The sequence below is a fragment of the Phalacrocorax aristotelis genome, chromosome 3 (genome assembly GCF_949628215.1).
Source record: "Phalacrocorax aristotelis chromosome 3, bGulAri2.1, whole genome shotgun sequence".
Taxonomy (NCBI): domain Eukaryota; kingdom Metazoa; phylum Chordata; class Aves; order Suliformes; family Phalacrocoracidae; genus Phalacrocorax; species Phalacrocorax aristotelis.
In genome coordinates, this window is record NC_134278.1 from 26,370,166 (window position 1) to 26,385,880 (window position 15,715).

Here is a 15,715-nt window from a genome sequence, read left to right on the forward strand (position 1 = left end):
CCTTTACCACATGGTTGCGGAAGGTTTCTGGCTCATCTGCACTGGAGGAGCAGCAAAAACCCCTCAGCAGAGACCAAAGATCTGGCTCCATAATCAACCAAGCATGAAATATAGTACTGTCTAATATACCCTCAGGTATCTAAGTGTGGGATGAGCTTTGGAAGGAGAAGGAAAACAACATCTGAACTGTTAAAAATGTTACTTCTGATAGGTCTGAAGGATAGACTGGTAATCATTACTGGAGGCTGATGAGTAGTGGGTGGTCCTCCTCACTGGATGTCCCAGCTCCAGTGAGCTCGGAAGAGGAAATAAGGTCAGAATCTCACTGGGAAAGTGCTGAAACAAGAACATTGCTTTGAGGGCCCAAGTCTGTTCACCGCTTTTTCTCAGTAGTACTTGTGTAAGCAATACTCCTGATGTTAATGTGATTATCTAAAGGCATAAGGCATACTCACACAAATAAGGGTTGGGATTCATGCCTAGCAATCTGTCTGATCTGGCAGTCTTCTCCTTCAGCTGCACTAGATGTTTTCCAGCAGAAGACTCTCAAATAATATATCCAAAATACACCAACACCCTGGGGGAAAATTCTATCATAGCTTACAAAATCTTTCTTGGGACATGAGTATTCATCAAGTTCTGTGCAAACAGAGCAGAAGGATCCCAGGGGGAAAGTGCAACATCAGGAGAGCTATAGTTTAGTCTAAGGGTCCCTTTCTAAGTACTAATACTATGTGGATTGTCCTAAAACTGCGTGTTTCCTCAATAGGGTACAATGCAGTGTTAGTGACCCAAGCATCAGGTTTCGTTGAGGTAAGAGAACCCTGAGATATCACCTTCAAAAAATAAAATACAAACTCCTACCAACATCACATTTGGTGTCCTCACATACCTGCAGACACAAAACCAGGGCCCTGAAAAGAACACAAGGGATGCCCTGGTGGGTCAGACCAACATCCAGCTATCCCCAGCATTCTTTCTCCAATATCAAGAGATGCTATTTAAAGAGAACATGCAAGCCAGGCATATACATTTCCTTTGCTCTCCCCCAGCACCCACAATCATTGTACTAGGGATGATAGGGAGTACATCCCTACTCATTCCTTTTAGTATCTCTTTATGAACCTGTAGTCCACTTAATCATTTAGTTTCCTTTCCAGTCTGCTGACCTATCCACTTCCAAAACCTCTGCTGGCAGCAAATTCCACAAGTTCACTATACATGCTACATAAAAAAGAGTGCTCCCTTTTACCTTTTCTAAACCAATCTCGTATCAGTTTCAGTGAGTGCCCCCCAGTTCTAGTACTGCAGGATTTGGAGAACAACAATCTGCATTCACTCTGCCCACTGCCTTGATTTTATAAATTCTGATCATATCCACTCTCTCCAAATTGAAGCCATTGCCGTGGATAGCCTCACTCCCTTCAGTTTGCCCCGAGAGTATGGCATGTGCTCTTGTGAGTGGGACAGTCCCTCTGCCTTTCACTCCCCTCTTCCATACATGAGCATGGATCAGCTCTCTGAGACTGCAGTTCCAGAACAGAAATGCCAACAGCGAGCTAAATTTTCTGATGACTTTTCATCATGACTCAGCACAGAGTTCACTGAATGCCAGAGGTGGTTCAAGGAAGGGACTGAGAATGGGAAGACAGCAATTGAAAAAAGTTATTGCGATATCACAGCTGGAGCCACCCTCTGAGCACCCCATAAAAGCTAGGATCTCGCAGACCTCTTGCTTCCTGGAGGGATGTTGTATTTTAATTTCCTTTCTTTTTTGGCATGAGAACGACCCAGAGGATGCTTATGATTTGGATACTCCTGTCCATAAGCTTGCCCATACTGGACCTGAGCAAAGCTCCAGCCAGGTCATGCTCCTGTCTCAGTCAATGGCCACAGGTAGGAGAGAAACAGCAAGAACAGTGGGCATGAACTGATGTCTAGGAAACACCAAGGACAGGGCATGCATATATGAACTTTCATCCTAAAACTTTCCTAGCTTCAAACTATTTTTCAGCCCAGGAAGCTGCTTTGAGGCATATACAGGTTTAGGTACACCTCTGTGTATCTGCTAGAATTTGGAGAGTGCAGGGGATCCTGTGCCTGTGTCCTTCCGTGCGCTGCTGTCTGGAAAACTCTTGTCTCTCAGTGTGTGCAGCTGAAAACAGACCCCTCTGTACCAAGCACATAGTGGTGAGAGCTATCAGAGATCTGATGTCTATCATAGGACCACAAATATTAGAGAAAGGGTCTGAAAATATACACACAGAGAGAGAAAAATACCCCTTCTCCGTCCCAAGGAACTTTCATCTTCATGAGTTGTTTTCAATCAGCTCAAAACATCACACAATGACAAACAAGCCACTTCAAATGTCTCTGAAATCCCTCAGGGCTTCACTCTGACTTCCTGAACCACTTTAAACTCCACATACTTATTAAGAAAGATGGGAAATTTGGAATATCTTGGAAGCAGAGCACAGCTAGTGGTCCTAATCTGGATTTATTTAGCCCAAGGATTCCTGAGATACTGTAGAGAAAAGCCTCCATTTCTTCAGGAGGTGGAGTCTATCAGCTTTTGAGAACTCAGCTAGGAAAACCAAATCGCTACGCTGATCAGAACCCAAGGTAGTTTAATCACTTACTCTTAACATCCACCACAGCCCTTTGATCATGCCTGGTGGCATGACAGTTTTAGATATGCTCTCCCAAATCACTGCATATCACAATCACGTTCTTGCATTTTGTTCCCATTAATCTCTCCAATATTAAATCTAGCTAGAACTTAATTTCACTGAAGACTTCACAGTAAAATTGTGGATATTGTCAGCTGCGAGGGCCCACAGGTAGGTTTCTGTTGGCATGCTCCTTTTTTCAGTGTCTGCTTGCCTCCAGAAATACTAGTTTGTTGGATTCAGCATCTGGGAAGATTCCTGAGATTCCACTGACCAACCATAATTCTGAGCTGCATTTCACTGAATTTACCAAGAATTTCAGTCGTTGCCATACCACAATGGTTTCTCACAGGCAAAGTTCCCTGAAAAGTCAGAGAAAATGCATAGCTTCAGGTTATCTCACTCTTTCTTGCTGATGCCTGCAGAGGCGCTCCCCAGCCTCCCATCCAGCCATGAAGTGTCTGCTCTTCCTTTGTACCATGATGCTTGTTGGACCCTCCTGACTTCACTAATTGAAACAAATGACTGACTGAACTAATTCCGCAGAAAGCTATGTATTTTTCTGCCTGGATATGTTTCTGCTGGGCTACTGAGCTGACTCGGCCATTGAGGATTGGGAGAGAAGGAGTAAAACTCATCAATTACTGCACAAAATAAGGGACTGGAAAGCAGAATTGGAAATGAAGAGGCCCTTTTGGCAGCAGTGAGCTGTTAAATTTGAGCACCATCTGCTGTGAAATGACTACCCATCTTTTTCCTTGCAGGCTTTAGTCCATGTTCATATACATTTAGTTCATAGACAAGGCCTTAGTTTGTGTGGCTGTTTGTTAATGTATGTGTTCTGCCAGATTACTTCATGGGTATTATAAAGAGCAGTATCCCTGCTTTTTACCATTTGATTGAATTGCCAGGGATGATCCTGGATCTAAGCTTTCATACCAAATTTTCAAGGAAAGGACGCCTCAAGACCAAAGGGTAATGACCCATAAAAGCAGCCCAATGAGGCTGTAGATGAGTCTCCTCAGCCTTTTAAAACCTTTTATTACTTTAACACCACTCTCCTTCTCACTGCATATATGTGTGTGTGTATATGAAAGCTTACAGAATTTATTTCTAACAGTCACATTTTTGTACTGGAACACGATAACTGACTTCTTCCTTATTTAACTACAGATTATTATATCTGAAGCCTCTGAATCTGCATTTTAAAAACTGTGATTTGCTCCTCTTCCTTTTCCATAGTCCCACCTGACAAAGAGAACAATCTTTTGCACAAAAATCTTACGGAATTGCAGCTGTCTCAGGGTGCTTAGCTGCTCCCTTTTCTCCCACTCAGGACCTTTTCTTCTGCCTCTGTCCTGTCTACAACAGGTAGCCTGAACAAAAACGTTCAAGGGGAGGGAGATGGGCTGCGTTAGAGGCTTCCTGTTTTACACAGAACACTAGCACAGCAAGGCACGATCTCAGCCTTTCTCTGGAGAGAGTGCATACATCCAGATGTGAACATAGGTGGGCCTAACAAAACAAAAGGCCACACATGATCAACACGGGTGGAACTTTCTGGGGACTGGTCTGTACAATTTTAAGAAGCCTCCACTCAACATTTTTAACCCCTTTTCTCTTCAGGACACATTTTCATGAAGGTGGAAAAATATATCCCTCAAACTAAAGCAATTTACTTGCCAAATTTGAAAGCTTTTTTTCCAAACCAGAAAGATGCTAAAGGCTGGTTATAATTATAATGGACAGAACCGTGTATTCTCCCCTAAATTCATCCTTATAGTTGGCTTGATTGTTGTAAATGGAACTTTCCAAAAACAAACAAATCATAATACAAAACAAGCAAAACAAGCTAAAATAGAACAGCTGGAAGCAGACACCCAACAGGGGGAATTTCAGCTCATACTGGCACTTATGAACAACTAAAAACTTGAATACAAAATGCACAGCAATATTAACACTAGCTTTGCTGCTAGCTCAGTTATACCTCACTGTTAGGGCAGAGGGGCTTGATTTATCATGGTACCAACAAGCTAATTTATTGAAATCTCCTCCCATTAAAAACCTCCTATGGGAGGCTACCTGTGCTGTAAAATACAGCCAACCATTTCACATCAGACAATAGTTTAAGTAACTGCTTAGGGAAAACAATACCAAATACTTTTCAGAATTGAAAATGGAAGGGAACATAACAAGCAGCATATAATTACGTGAACTTAAGTTTAGCCCAGACTTCAGGGTTATCCAGTCTACTTTAGTGGGGAGTATCATTGAATCAGTAACCACAACTGGTCATTATCCTAGAGGTGCCAAAAGACACTGAATTTGTTCCACTTTGGAGCCCCCTCAAATAGAACTGCACGGGTTTGCACCATTTAATCCACTGTTTATTTTACTGTGCTTTTTAAGAGTCGCAAGTCTCAGAATACTTCATAAAGAAATCCAAGATTTCTGGATTTCAGCTTGTGAATCTGCTTTTGGTTTGCATTTTGGAGCCGTCCTGCCCTCAAGTGTCCTATGTTTGTTTTCCAAAGTTGCTGTACCTTCAGTCTTCCTTCCCACAGACAGTGGTGAGATAAGGAGAGCAGTTCTGTTTTCCACCGAGCAGACAGACTTGGACAGCTCACATGGAGTGGGTTTGTGTCACTGCAGTTAAACGCTAACAGAAAAAACAAATGGAACGTTAGGAGTGGAAATTAAATACGTTAACCCTAATGAGAATACTGATTCGCTTTCCAGCAAGCTCTTTGGAGCGGAAAACTCCCACACCTTTAAGCAAAGAAATCTAAAGGAAACACAAGATTTTGGCAGGGATTTTCAAGTGACCCCTGAAGAAGGCAGGTATCCAAGTCCCATCACACGGCATTGTGCGTCTCTCCCTGTTGGGGCCATGTTTATGCTCAGCCTGTTCGTGAGAACAAGGGAAGCGTGGGGAATGTCACAGGCAGGCACCCCCAAACTACCACTTAAGGACACATCCTGCACTGGTCAAGAATGCCTCAAGAGAAAGCTAAAGAAATAGTGCGGAGCGTGACAAAATATGGACAAAAATAGCTTGTAGTGGAATAGCTCCAGCCAACAGGGCTAGCAGACAAGAAGTCAAGGTGTCAAAATAACCATGTCAAGCAGTTTCATATATCAGCTATGTGTGTAGTATCTGAATCTTGGGGTTTGTGCTTGTTGGTTTCCCCCCAACAAACAGATAACATCAGCTTTCGGTCTGTGTGTCTGCTCAGACATCATGCAGGCAACCCTCAGCTTTTCAGAGATGCAGGCAAGGATGAGAAGGAGAGAAGACTCATCCCATGTGCAGGGCAGAGGGGTGCTCAGCACAGCACAGCATCGGGCGCCTGGCGCTGGGCTGCAGGGTGTCTCTGGGGTGCTGCAAGCAGGAGACTCTTGCCCCAGCCCCTGCCCCAGCCCATCTCCATGGGACGTGCGCCCTTTGGGGACAAACTCTGCAGACGTGACTCTTCCTTGTTCGTGACTTCTTCCATCCCCAACATGGCACGGCAGGGGTTTTTAGGCTTAAAAAGCTAAAGACACGGACCCTTCCGCTGCCCGTGGAGGCCAGGCAGACGAGCCGCCTGAGGCCAGGACGAAGAGGCTCAAGAGACACCAAGCCCGGAGTTGGGCCCTAGCGCCGAGGGGCCCCGAGAGACACGGGGCGAAGCCCCGCTGCTCTGCGCCCGCACGGGCACCTCTCCCTCCTCAGCCAAGCGCCACCAAATGCCGCGGCCCCGGCCCAGGGCGCTCCGCCAGCGGCCGTGCGCCCGGGCCCCGCCGCGGCGCAGCGCCGCCATGATGGCGGCAGGCGCCCTCCTTCCCCTTCGCCCGGGCGCAGGCCGCTGGGGGCAGAAGCCGGGGAGGAGACGCCGAGGCGGCGGGCGGCGGCGGTGAGGCGGGACCGCGACGGCGAGACGGCGACGCCTCGGGGTGCCCGGCGGGCGCGGGAGGAGGGGCCGGCGGAGGGCAGAGGGCGGCGCGGCAGGACGAGGTACGGCGGAGGGGCGCCGCGGATGCGGGGCGGCTCGGGGGGGCCGGCTGGGCAGTATGGCTTCCTCCACAGCCAGCCGCCCTCGGGCGGGGAAAGCGCGGCCAGAGGCGGGCTGCGTGGCGGGGGCGCGGGCCTGGGGCTGGAGGCGCAGGTCCCCGCCCGAGGGAGTGCGGCCTCGGCCCGCCTGCCTGAGCCGCGAAGGCCGGGTGGAGGAAAGGCCGGGCTTTGAGCCTAGCTCCTACCTCAGCAGGGCTTGTTTTCGGGGGTGTCGTGGCCCCCTAAAACCATCTGTCTTTCTGAGGGGGTTAAGGCGGTGGGGGGGGGACGGTGGGGTGGAACTCGCTGTGGGGTGCTCACCTAAATATTCAAGGATTGATGTGAAATGACGAGCATGTCGTCTGTCTGGTCACCCCCTTAACACTGCGATTAAGGACACACGTGCTCAGGTAAAAAGAAGGATGCACTTAATTAAGTACACACTTAATTTGGGAGAAGGAGGGGCTGGTGGGAGAGAGGCCGTAGTGCTGCTGGGGCTGTCAGGCTGCAAACTGCCACCACTGTACAAGGCACAGCCGGGAAACGGGGATCTGTATTGCAATGGTAACTGAAAAGTTTGTTGGAGGATGGAAGCCTAACTTTGGACAATGCCTTGAAGTCCAACGGTGAAACAAAAGGGGCATAGGCAGATATAGGGTAAAGCTTCCGTACATATAGCTTCCTGATGATGGCCTAGGCTTCTGTCTGGAAACTTTGGGTAGACTGAAAATTCCTGTTCTTGCCTGGTGTTGTAGGGCCTGCGACATTCCGCCTGAAGTACACCGAGTACATCCTGGTTGAAACGGCACTGAGCTGTGTGCTCAGAAGACCTGTATGTATCCATAGCATATGCCCAGATCAGCAACAAAACAGATGCTTTGGGTGGTGTCAAGCTTTTTGCTTGCATACATGCAAGCCTGTTATTGACTGGGAAAAATGCATGCTGTGTACATCCCAAAAATACCAATTTCCCCTAATGGAAGTGCAGTATACCTAAGATACTGAGGTGTAAGTAAGGGCAGCAGTTAGTGAAAAGGTGATACAATAGCCAATAGACACACCTTCACCTTTTAAATGTTGTGACACCGTAGTCAAACATGATTTAGGAGAGTGTAGTGTTAGTTAGAACACTTGAAGTGATGATTTCCTTTTTCACCAGGAGGAAGGAACTTGTTTGTCTTCAGTTGCAATGTGTTTTCTTCTCCAGATTTGGGACCATGGCTATTGACTGGACTGGTTTTGCATATGCTGCAATGCTGGCTGTTGGAGGTGTTGTAGGATATGTTCGTAAAGGTAAATACTAGGACAGCAGGATTTGGAAATGAAGCATTTGTGTTTCTTCTCCGCAGCACTTGGTAAAAAAAAATTGACGCAAGACATGAGAAGTTTGCTATTATAAACATAACTGCATCTTAGATCCATCCTGCACTGCTATATATGATCAGAGTCTCGTGAGATTTACTTGGGTCAACTTAAGCATTTAAGAGGTCGCTTTTTTCTGATAATCTAACTGATGAGTTTGTTTTCAGGGCAGAAAGGGGCGGTCATGTTATTTTTGCCTTCAGTGTATTTTGGGCCTTCTCATTTCCTTTAATCATTCTTGCATTGAGCACAGTAGATGTTCTTTGATTAAAGTTTATTTTCTATGGAGGAATCCTGGCTTGATTTTGAGATTTCCAGGTGTGTTTTCCATACTCCAGTGATTTCTGCAGTCCTTTCCGGCCAGCAGCGCCCTGCCTGGGCTGAGCACGGCATCCCGGCAGAGGTCGCAGTGGCACTGAGGATGGGTAGGCAGGCTCTCCGGGCTGGTCCCTGGTAGCTCTCTCTCAAAGTGCACATCCCAGCAGCGAGTCAGTCGTCTTCGCCGTGGCCATTATCCATCCCGATTCTTCTGATTTAAGGTCACTGTTTCCCTGCATAGCGTGCACATGCTTTGCTCTTAGCGACATGGCGTTATATCTGACTTTCTGAAAACACTTGCTCTATTTTTTTGTTTGCACCTAGCTGCGCTCACTGACCATTCACTTGTTCTCTTCACTTTTTCATAGTTGGTCAGTCCTTGTGGCAAATCTAAATTTTTTATTATTATTGGTAAAGACTTCTGTTTTCTTGCAAATTCTTGATTGAAAATATTCAGTATAACAGGTCTGGGAGCTAAATGACACCTGAAGGTCTGGATTCTTTATTTATAAACATTCTGAGATCAGCTTAATCCACATAATGCCTGCTGTGCTGATTCTACACTTCTATCATATGGTACTGAGTCAAATGCCTATTCAGAAACTTAAGTATATTATTGAAACTCTGGGCTTTATGAACCAGTTTTGTAATAGCACTGAAAGATGTCATGTTACTTTCACAAGCCATATTTTCATCTTTATTGCCATCTAGTTGTTGGGTTTTTTTTAATTATTAATTAAATATGCTGTTGGTGGTACCATTTCCCAGGACTGATGTCAGACTGAAAGGCTTATGACTACATGTCTTGTCCAATTTACCCTTTATACATATTGACCCATTTCTACCATTTTTGGAGACTCCCAAGTGCTGTAAGATATAGTTAAAATCAACAGACAGTCCAGAGAAATCACAAAAATGCTGTTAAAGGTATGCACGGTAGAGAAAATAGCCAAATTTAGGTCTGTGCTTCTAAGATTATTTTTCCCAAATTGCAAGTGTTACTACATCCTGATCATCTCCCTCTGCTTTAGTCAACTGTGTTCCTAATGCCATGCCAGAGAATGACCCAGTTACAGAAATACTACCTCTCTATTCACAATGGGTGAGCTAGCTGCACTGCGGCCGAATTGGTTCTGGTTTTAAAATAGTTGGATAATACCGTGTAGAGAGAGAACTACTGGGTAAAGACTGAGCTTAAAGACATTGTATTGATAAATAACACTTGAATGGTTTCTTGCAGGTAGTAAAACCTCTTTAGCTGCTGGTCTCACCTTTGCTTCTATGGCTGGTTATGGAGCTTACTGTGTAACACGTGATCCAAGAAATGTCAAGATATCATTGTGTAAGTGTTTTGCTACAGTAAACAAACAAACAAACAAAAAAACCCAAAAAGCAGTTTCCTGAACTGCATGTAAAATTCATCCTTTTATTAAATTTTGAGTATTGCTTTGGTTTAAATTTTAGTTTTTAAATAGAGTTTGACAATTCAACTTAGCTTGCAAAATTCAAGAGCTTAACTGTGGAACCTTTTGCAAGGTAAGGCAGATCATTCACACAAAGCCAGCAGGTATGGGTTACCTCCTGGAAGCCCCTCCTTTTATGAGGAGGTTACCTAACCTTGCAAATGTTGTGAAATCCATCTGAGAAACATGGGCAAGTAGTGGAATAACAATCATTAGTGCTACAGATTAGAACATCATTTGAGAAGTAAAGTAGGTGTGGGATCCAGTTTTGCATAATGTAACGTATCCTTGGCTCCCAGTGAAACAGATGGTTTTGACTTAGTGTTTTTCCTTTGCTGCTAAGAAAGACAGCATACAAACTGTGCAATAATTGTCACGCTAGCTAGTTTGCCATGAAACCCTCATGGAGGCAAGGAACTACAGTCTCTAAGGGGGACGTTAACCTCACACAAGTGATTTGCAATAAGAGCTACTGGGAGCTTGTCTCACTCATGGTTTTAGCAAAGGTGGCTTAGGCTGTGGTTCCACATGCAGAAATGCATTTAAAAAACATTTAATCCAGATTGTGTGAGTACACAGTCGCTTCTTCTGAACTTAGTTAGAATTTATGGTATACTGTTCATGCTGGCTTTGTGCTTTACACCAGCCACAGTTGTAAAAATCTCCATTTCAAAAAATGTTGAATAGCATTGTTAGCAAAGTATATTCCCACCACCTGAGCTCTTTAGTAAAGGTGGTAATGGCATACCTGATCTGCTCTTAGATAGCCTAAAATTGGATATTCCAGTTTTGCCACCATGACCTTGCTCAGATTAAGTTATCCCACTGTTGAAAAAAAAAAAAACCCAGCCTTTTTTGGGAATAGGACATAGCCTTAAGTATATGTAAATTTGTAACCATTCAGTGTGAGGTGCTTTTAAGTATCATACTGCATTGTACTTTTATGGGTCAATTAAGTCACTAATTTGGGTACAGAATTTGTGGAAGAGAAGACTAAATGTTGCTTGTTTCCCATTTCCCTGGTTTTGAAAGGACTAATGCAAAACTACCACTAATTTGCTTGTGAACATCAGATGTACTAAAATATTGTCAGTGTGGTTCATGGAGCTGTGGGCATGTGAGGACTTTCTCTCAACTGGAGACATGTATATTATTACTTTAATAGAAATTACAGCGATACAGATGAGATAGAGTTCACTACACCTGCCTTAGAAAGTTCTTACTATGTAGAGTAAAAGGACCAAAGACTTTTTAAAGCAGTCTTAGTACAGAATGTTTGCAAAGTAATGTTCTAATTGCTTAAAACCTAAACATATATTTAACCTTGGCTATGAATGGGTGACCTCTTCAAGATCCCCCTGTGCTGAATGAAACAAAGAAGGTGGTCGGAACTGACTGGTCATTTTTGCCTGAAGCAAGTTAGGAAGTATTCATACAAAGTACTTTGCTGGGGCCAACCATTGAGGCTGATTTTGATCTCTTCCAGGCTGATGTTTCTCAGTCTGGAAGAGAGTATCTTCTGGCTTCTATATACAGAGGCAGCTCGAATACAGAACTCGGTAGGAAGACTTCAGAGGAAGGGAGAATTAGACACTCAGAAACATCTACAGGTCCACACCTTAAAAACCTTTGGTGGCTACTGTATCTGCTACTTTCAGAATAATAAGGGCTTTTCTTAATAAATGTGTATCGCTTTTGTAGAAAATTGGAACGTTTTCACTTACACTTAATGTCCCAAAGTGCCAAAAGCAACTAGAGCACAAATGAAAGAAGGAAATGAAGTTCATGGAAGAAACCGACCACTCTCAACTTAGAAACCAGTAAATTGCAACGTAAAACTGAAGCAAGAACCCAAACCTTTACAAGGGTAGGAAATCAAAAAAGGAAAAAAATTCCCCCTCCAAACCCATAATTATTATTATAAATAATTTATAATAAATAAAAAGTACAAATACCATATTTACCACCTGTGCAAGAGTCTTCTACAGTAATGTAGGTAATGCTTTAGTACAAGACCTTGATAGGAGGGTTCTTGTAACCTACATACAAAGAGTCTGTAGCATACAGATACCCCACTTAAATTTTGTTAGTTGTTTTGTAAATTGTTCTTTCCTGCATTTTCCCACTCCCTGAAATTAATTCTGCACTTTCTTGAACATTTTAATGCAATTTTATGTGCTTGGAGTAGGTGTAGAAATTCAGACTTCAGTATGCAACGGTTAGTGCTATTCAGAGTACAAGTTGGCGCACCTAATCTATTGAATTTCTGATCTGAATCTGATTTACTGAATTGAATTTGGCTTGGTTTATTGAATTTGATTGATTTAAGGTAAAACAGTAACTATCTATCACTTTTGAAAAACAGGTCTGAAAGTTGAACATCTTAAAAACTCACTGGCATATGTGAACAGCCAGATACTAGTAACTGGAAAAAAGAACATTACACAGTGAACGTGCTTTGTAGCTTGTAATTAATTGTAAATATACTCGTGGCCCTGGCAAGACACATACTGTGGAGTAGTCCACTCTTCAGACATGCCTGAGAGGACCTAGGCTATGGGACCAGAAAGTAAGAGCAATGGATAATGGAGCGTAATATTTTTCTTGCAGGGTATCTTCAATGAGTGCACGTACATAGCTGGTAGAGTTTTGCAAGATGCTTGTAACCGTCAGAGCTTGCTTTATAATGTTGCAGTGAGTTTAGAACTAATTCTTGACACCTGTGAGCACAGGACTGCCCACAGGAGTAGACAGTGGATTTTTGAACAGAATTAGCCAGATGGTTTAACTGTACCATAAAAAAGGGAAGAGATTTATGTAACTGCTGTTACTTGGGGATGCAAAAGTGATAAAGCCCAGCTGCCCATGAGTGGTCCTGCCTCTCTGCCCACTTCTAGAAAGCATTTCAGGTGACCATTCTTTAGCAAAGCTAGCGAGCTTTGCAGATTTATCTGTTCTCAGCAGTGTTCTCATTTATGTAGTGCTCTGCAGCCATAGTTTGATATGAAATCCCCGTGCCTGGTCAGTTCATTGCATCCTCCATTCTTAGGTAAAACTGCTCGAGGAAAAAGATGCAATGCCTTTCATGATGTTTGTTCTCTGCTGCTTGCACTGCATCTGTTGCCCTCTGGGGCTGCCCACCTCTTGTCACAGACAAGGATGGTTCCCTCGTAGCAAAAGGAAACAAGGGAACTTGTGGTTGTGATGAAGGAGATGTTGACAGCCATATTCTGTAGAAAAAACAAGTGGCAAACCTTCCAATCTAGATTTTAAAGCTCAGCAAATAGAGGGCTAGCATTCTAAAAAGAAAACAGATAAAGTTGGTGCTCTAGCCCCTTGAATAGTTAGCAGACAGCTGCACTGATCTAGGGTAGTGGGATTTATGAGACACTGTTCCTGTAATTCAGCGTACATGTTACTGGGATGAGGAAGATTCTTCCTACGTGATTTGTATCCCCACGAATGTAGATATGGGGGAGTGCAATTCACTGTCTCACAAACCTAGTATCTGTGGAACAAGTTCTAGGATTCTGCTGGATGTGGATACCTTATTTGTAGCTGAAAGAAGTCATAGCAGTGTATTTTGGAAAACCAAGAATGTTTTTATAGACCCTCTCTCTGATCGAATGTTTTGTTAAATTCCAGTTCATAGCAAACCATAGCAATGACCTTTGATAACTCTCCATGTTCCTGAATGGTCCACTGGGAGAAGTGAGAACATAAATATATTGAATTGTCTTTTACAGTTTCAGCTTTTCTTTTGACCATTATAATGGGAATGAGGTTCAAGAGGTCCAAGAAATTAATGCCAGCCGGACTAGTAGCATGCCTGAGGTAAACATATATTGAGGATCTTAATGTAAAGATTTTGCTGATTTTCAAATAGTTGCCGTTTGACACCTGATTCAAGCCAGTATCAGTGGAAGTTACTATCATCCAGCAACTGTACGGTTTAAGTGAAATTAGTTTGGAGGTCACAGTCCTGCTTCCAGTGAACAGCTTTTTCATCTCACTAGGCGGATACATCTGATATGGACTGACTTTCTCAGCACAGAAAGGAGAGATCTGCAATTAAATATTAATGCATATTGATAAGGCTCTTGGAAGAACCTGAGGTAAGCCTCAGTGTTTTCAAACACATATGCATAAAATTAGTCATCTTATTTCATACAACACAGTCATCTTAAAAAAAGACCACCACTTTGGTTTAGAAGTGCTGCATTCAAAACTACTGGAAGCGCACCACCTTTGAAAAACCAGTCATTTTTGACCTGACCTAAGAACTTTGGTCAGCGTTACTGCAAATTATGATGTTTCTAACCATTTCTAACCATTATTGCTGCTGTTTATTTTGGCATTCTGGAAAACGTAATTTTCTATAGTTGCTATTTTGGAATTAAGTTATGGAGTAAATTGAAACTTTTTTCCCAGTGAGTCTGTAACTCAAAACATTTTTCAGCTGTAAGTCAGAATCTCCATCTTCTGAAGGAGCAGTAACTATTGCCTCATTGTTACCAGATTTAATATAACACCATTAACTGTTATACTCCAATTACATGCAGGGAGGAGAAAATCAGACGCAAAGTGTCACAATGTGAAATTTAAGTATCAGGACTTAAACTGGAAAATGTTATTTTCCATTGTGGATTGCTTTTCAAGCCTAGGTGGACTGTGTGTTTCAACAGACACTGAGGCTGTAGGTTTAGACGTTTTAAAAGATGGCTTACTAGAGGCTCCAGTGTCGGGTGTTTACGAATGCACTGTTGTTTAATGATGACTTTCACTGGTTTTGTTCATGCACAACCATATTTATGGGTTTTGTTCTGGTTTCTTTTTACAGCCTCTTCATGATTTTGAGGCTTGTTTTTATGCTGCTGTAGGAGAATTCAGCAACTTAAGAACCAAAATATGACTGCCGCGCCCACCGAACAAACAGGCAAGCTCCCCATACTTGAAAGACAAGTTTGAACACAAGTCTTACAATGCATTTATCTTTTCTGTAAAAGATCTGTACCTGCTATATGGTTATTGACAATTGCTGATATTTTGGAAGCTTCTTTTATTAAACTAAAACAAGTGTTTTGTTGATGATATATTTTGATCTACTTCCATTTAACCAATCTGTTAATTCAAGGGATCTTTCTCTATAAGTTTGGTCTTTTTCAGGGGTGCTGAGCACCCCAAGAAATTGAGTTAGTCTTGTACTGTATCTCTGAGAGAAGAATATATATAAATACATGTTTACGCTAAAAAGCTATATTGTACTGAACCATAATTTTGTAGCTTCTGAGATTGTGATCAATTCTAATCCTATTATCAATTACTAATCAATAAAGGCTTGGGCCTGTACAGTGTTCCGCTAGAAAACCCACCTCCCTTTCAACACGTTCCTGTTCCACTGGTTCTAAATGTAAAAACTATTATCAGTGTTCAAATAAAATGTAAAACGTTTGGAGCTTCTCAAGTTTTTATGCAGACCAGTGAGCCGTTTTGTTGATGGAGTCCAGTGATCTGCTTTGTCCTCAGTACCGGTTTAAAATATGTCCCCTGCTCTCAGTTCCCACTGACATGAACCACAGCTGAGGAAGGCTCACCATCCTGCACAAACAGGTTCTAAACTCTCAGTCTCAATCCTCTTTGACAGGTTTGCCGTTGTGGTCTTACACAGATTAGCTTGCTGAAGTCCTCCCCATAAGCAAGGGAGAGTATTGAGACACAAACTATTCAGGCCTATAAGTTGCTTTGGTTCATATAAAAAGTAATTAATATTACCTGGGTCTGAAAGCTTGACTAGGGCTATCTTCTGGTGCACGGGAATGTGCAGCCAAATCATGAGGAACCTGAATATGGGTGAGTGCTGCTTTTCATTT

At 43.1% G+C, this 15,715-nt stretch overlaps 1 protein-coding gene across 4 annotated transcripts; it reads left to right on the top strand.

Annotated features, from left to right (window-relative positions):
- Window positions 1–6,569: 6,569 nt before the first annotated feature.
- On the top strand, window positions 6,570–15,296 carry TMEM14A (transmembrane protein 14A). Of its 4 annotated transcripts, none has more exons than XM_075086952.1 (7): window positions 6,570–6,666; window positions 7,458–7,534; window positions 7,910–7,995; window positions 9,623–9,724; window positions 13,592–13,679; window positions 13,862–13,960; window positions 14,686–15,296. In XM_075086952.1, the coding sequence occupies exons 3-6, from the start codon at window positions 7,920–7,922 to the stop codon at window positions 13,935–13,937; spliced, it is 342 nt and encodes a 113-aa protein (XP_074943053.1). In that variant the 5' UTR covers window positions 6,570–6,666; window positions 7,458–7,534; window positions 7,910–7,919; the 3' UTR covers window positions 13,938–13,960; window positions 14,686–15,296. The 4 variants fall into 4 exon arrangements, with proteins under 4 accessions (XP_074943053.1, XP_074943055.1, XP_074943054.1 ...); XM_075086953.1 differs by lacking the exon at window positions 6,570–6,666 and adding an exon at window positions 7,022–7,112; XM_075086954.1 differs by lacking the exon at window positions 13,862–13,960.
- Window positions 15,297–15,715: the final 419 nt, after the last annotated feature.

Excerpts from the sequence above, each read along its gene's own strand:
- TMEM14A (XM_075086952.1), top strand. The coding sequence starts at position 7,920 with ATGGCTATTGACTGGACTGGTTTTGCATATGCTGCAATGCTGGCTGTT. Across the intron at positions 9,725-13,591 it reads AAATGTCAAGATATCATTGT|TTTCAGCTTTTCTTTTGACC; the intron begins GTAAGTGTTTTG and ends TGTCTTTTACAG. Across the intron at positions 13,680-13,861 it reads GGACTAGTAGCATGCCTGAG|GCGGATACATCTGATATGGA; the intron begins GTAAACATATAT and ends TCATCTCACTAG.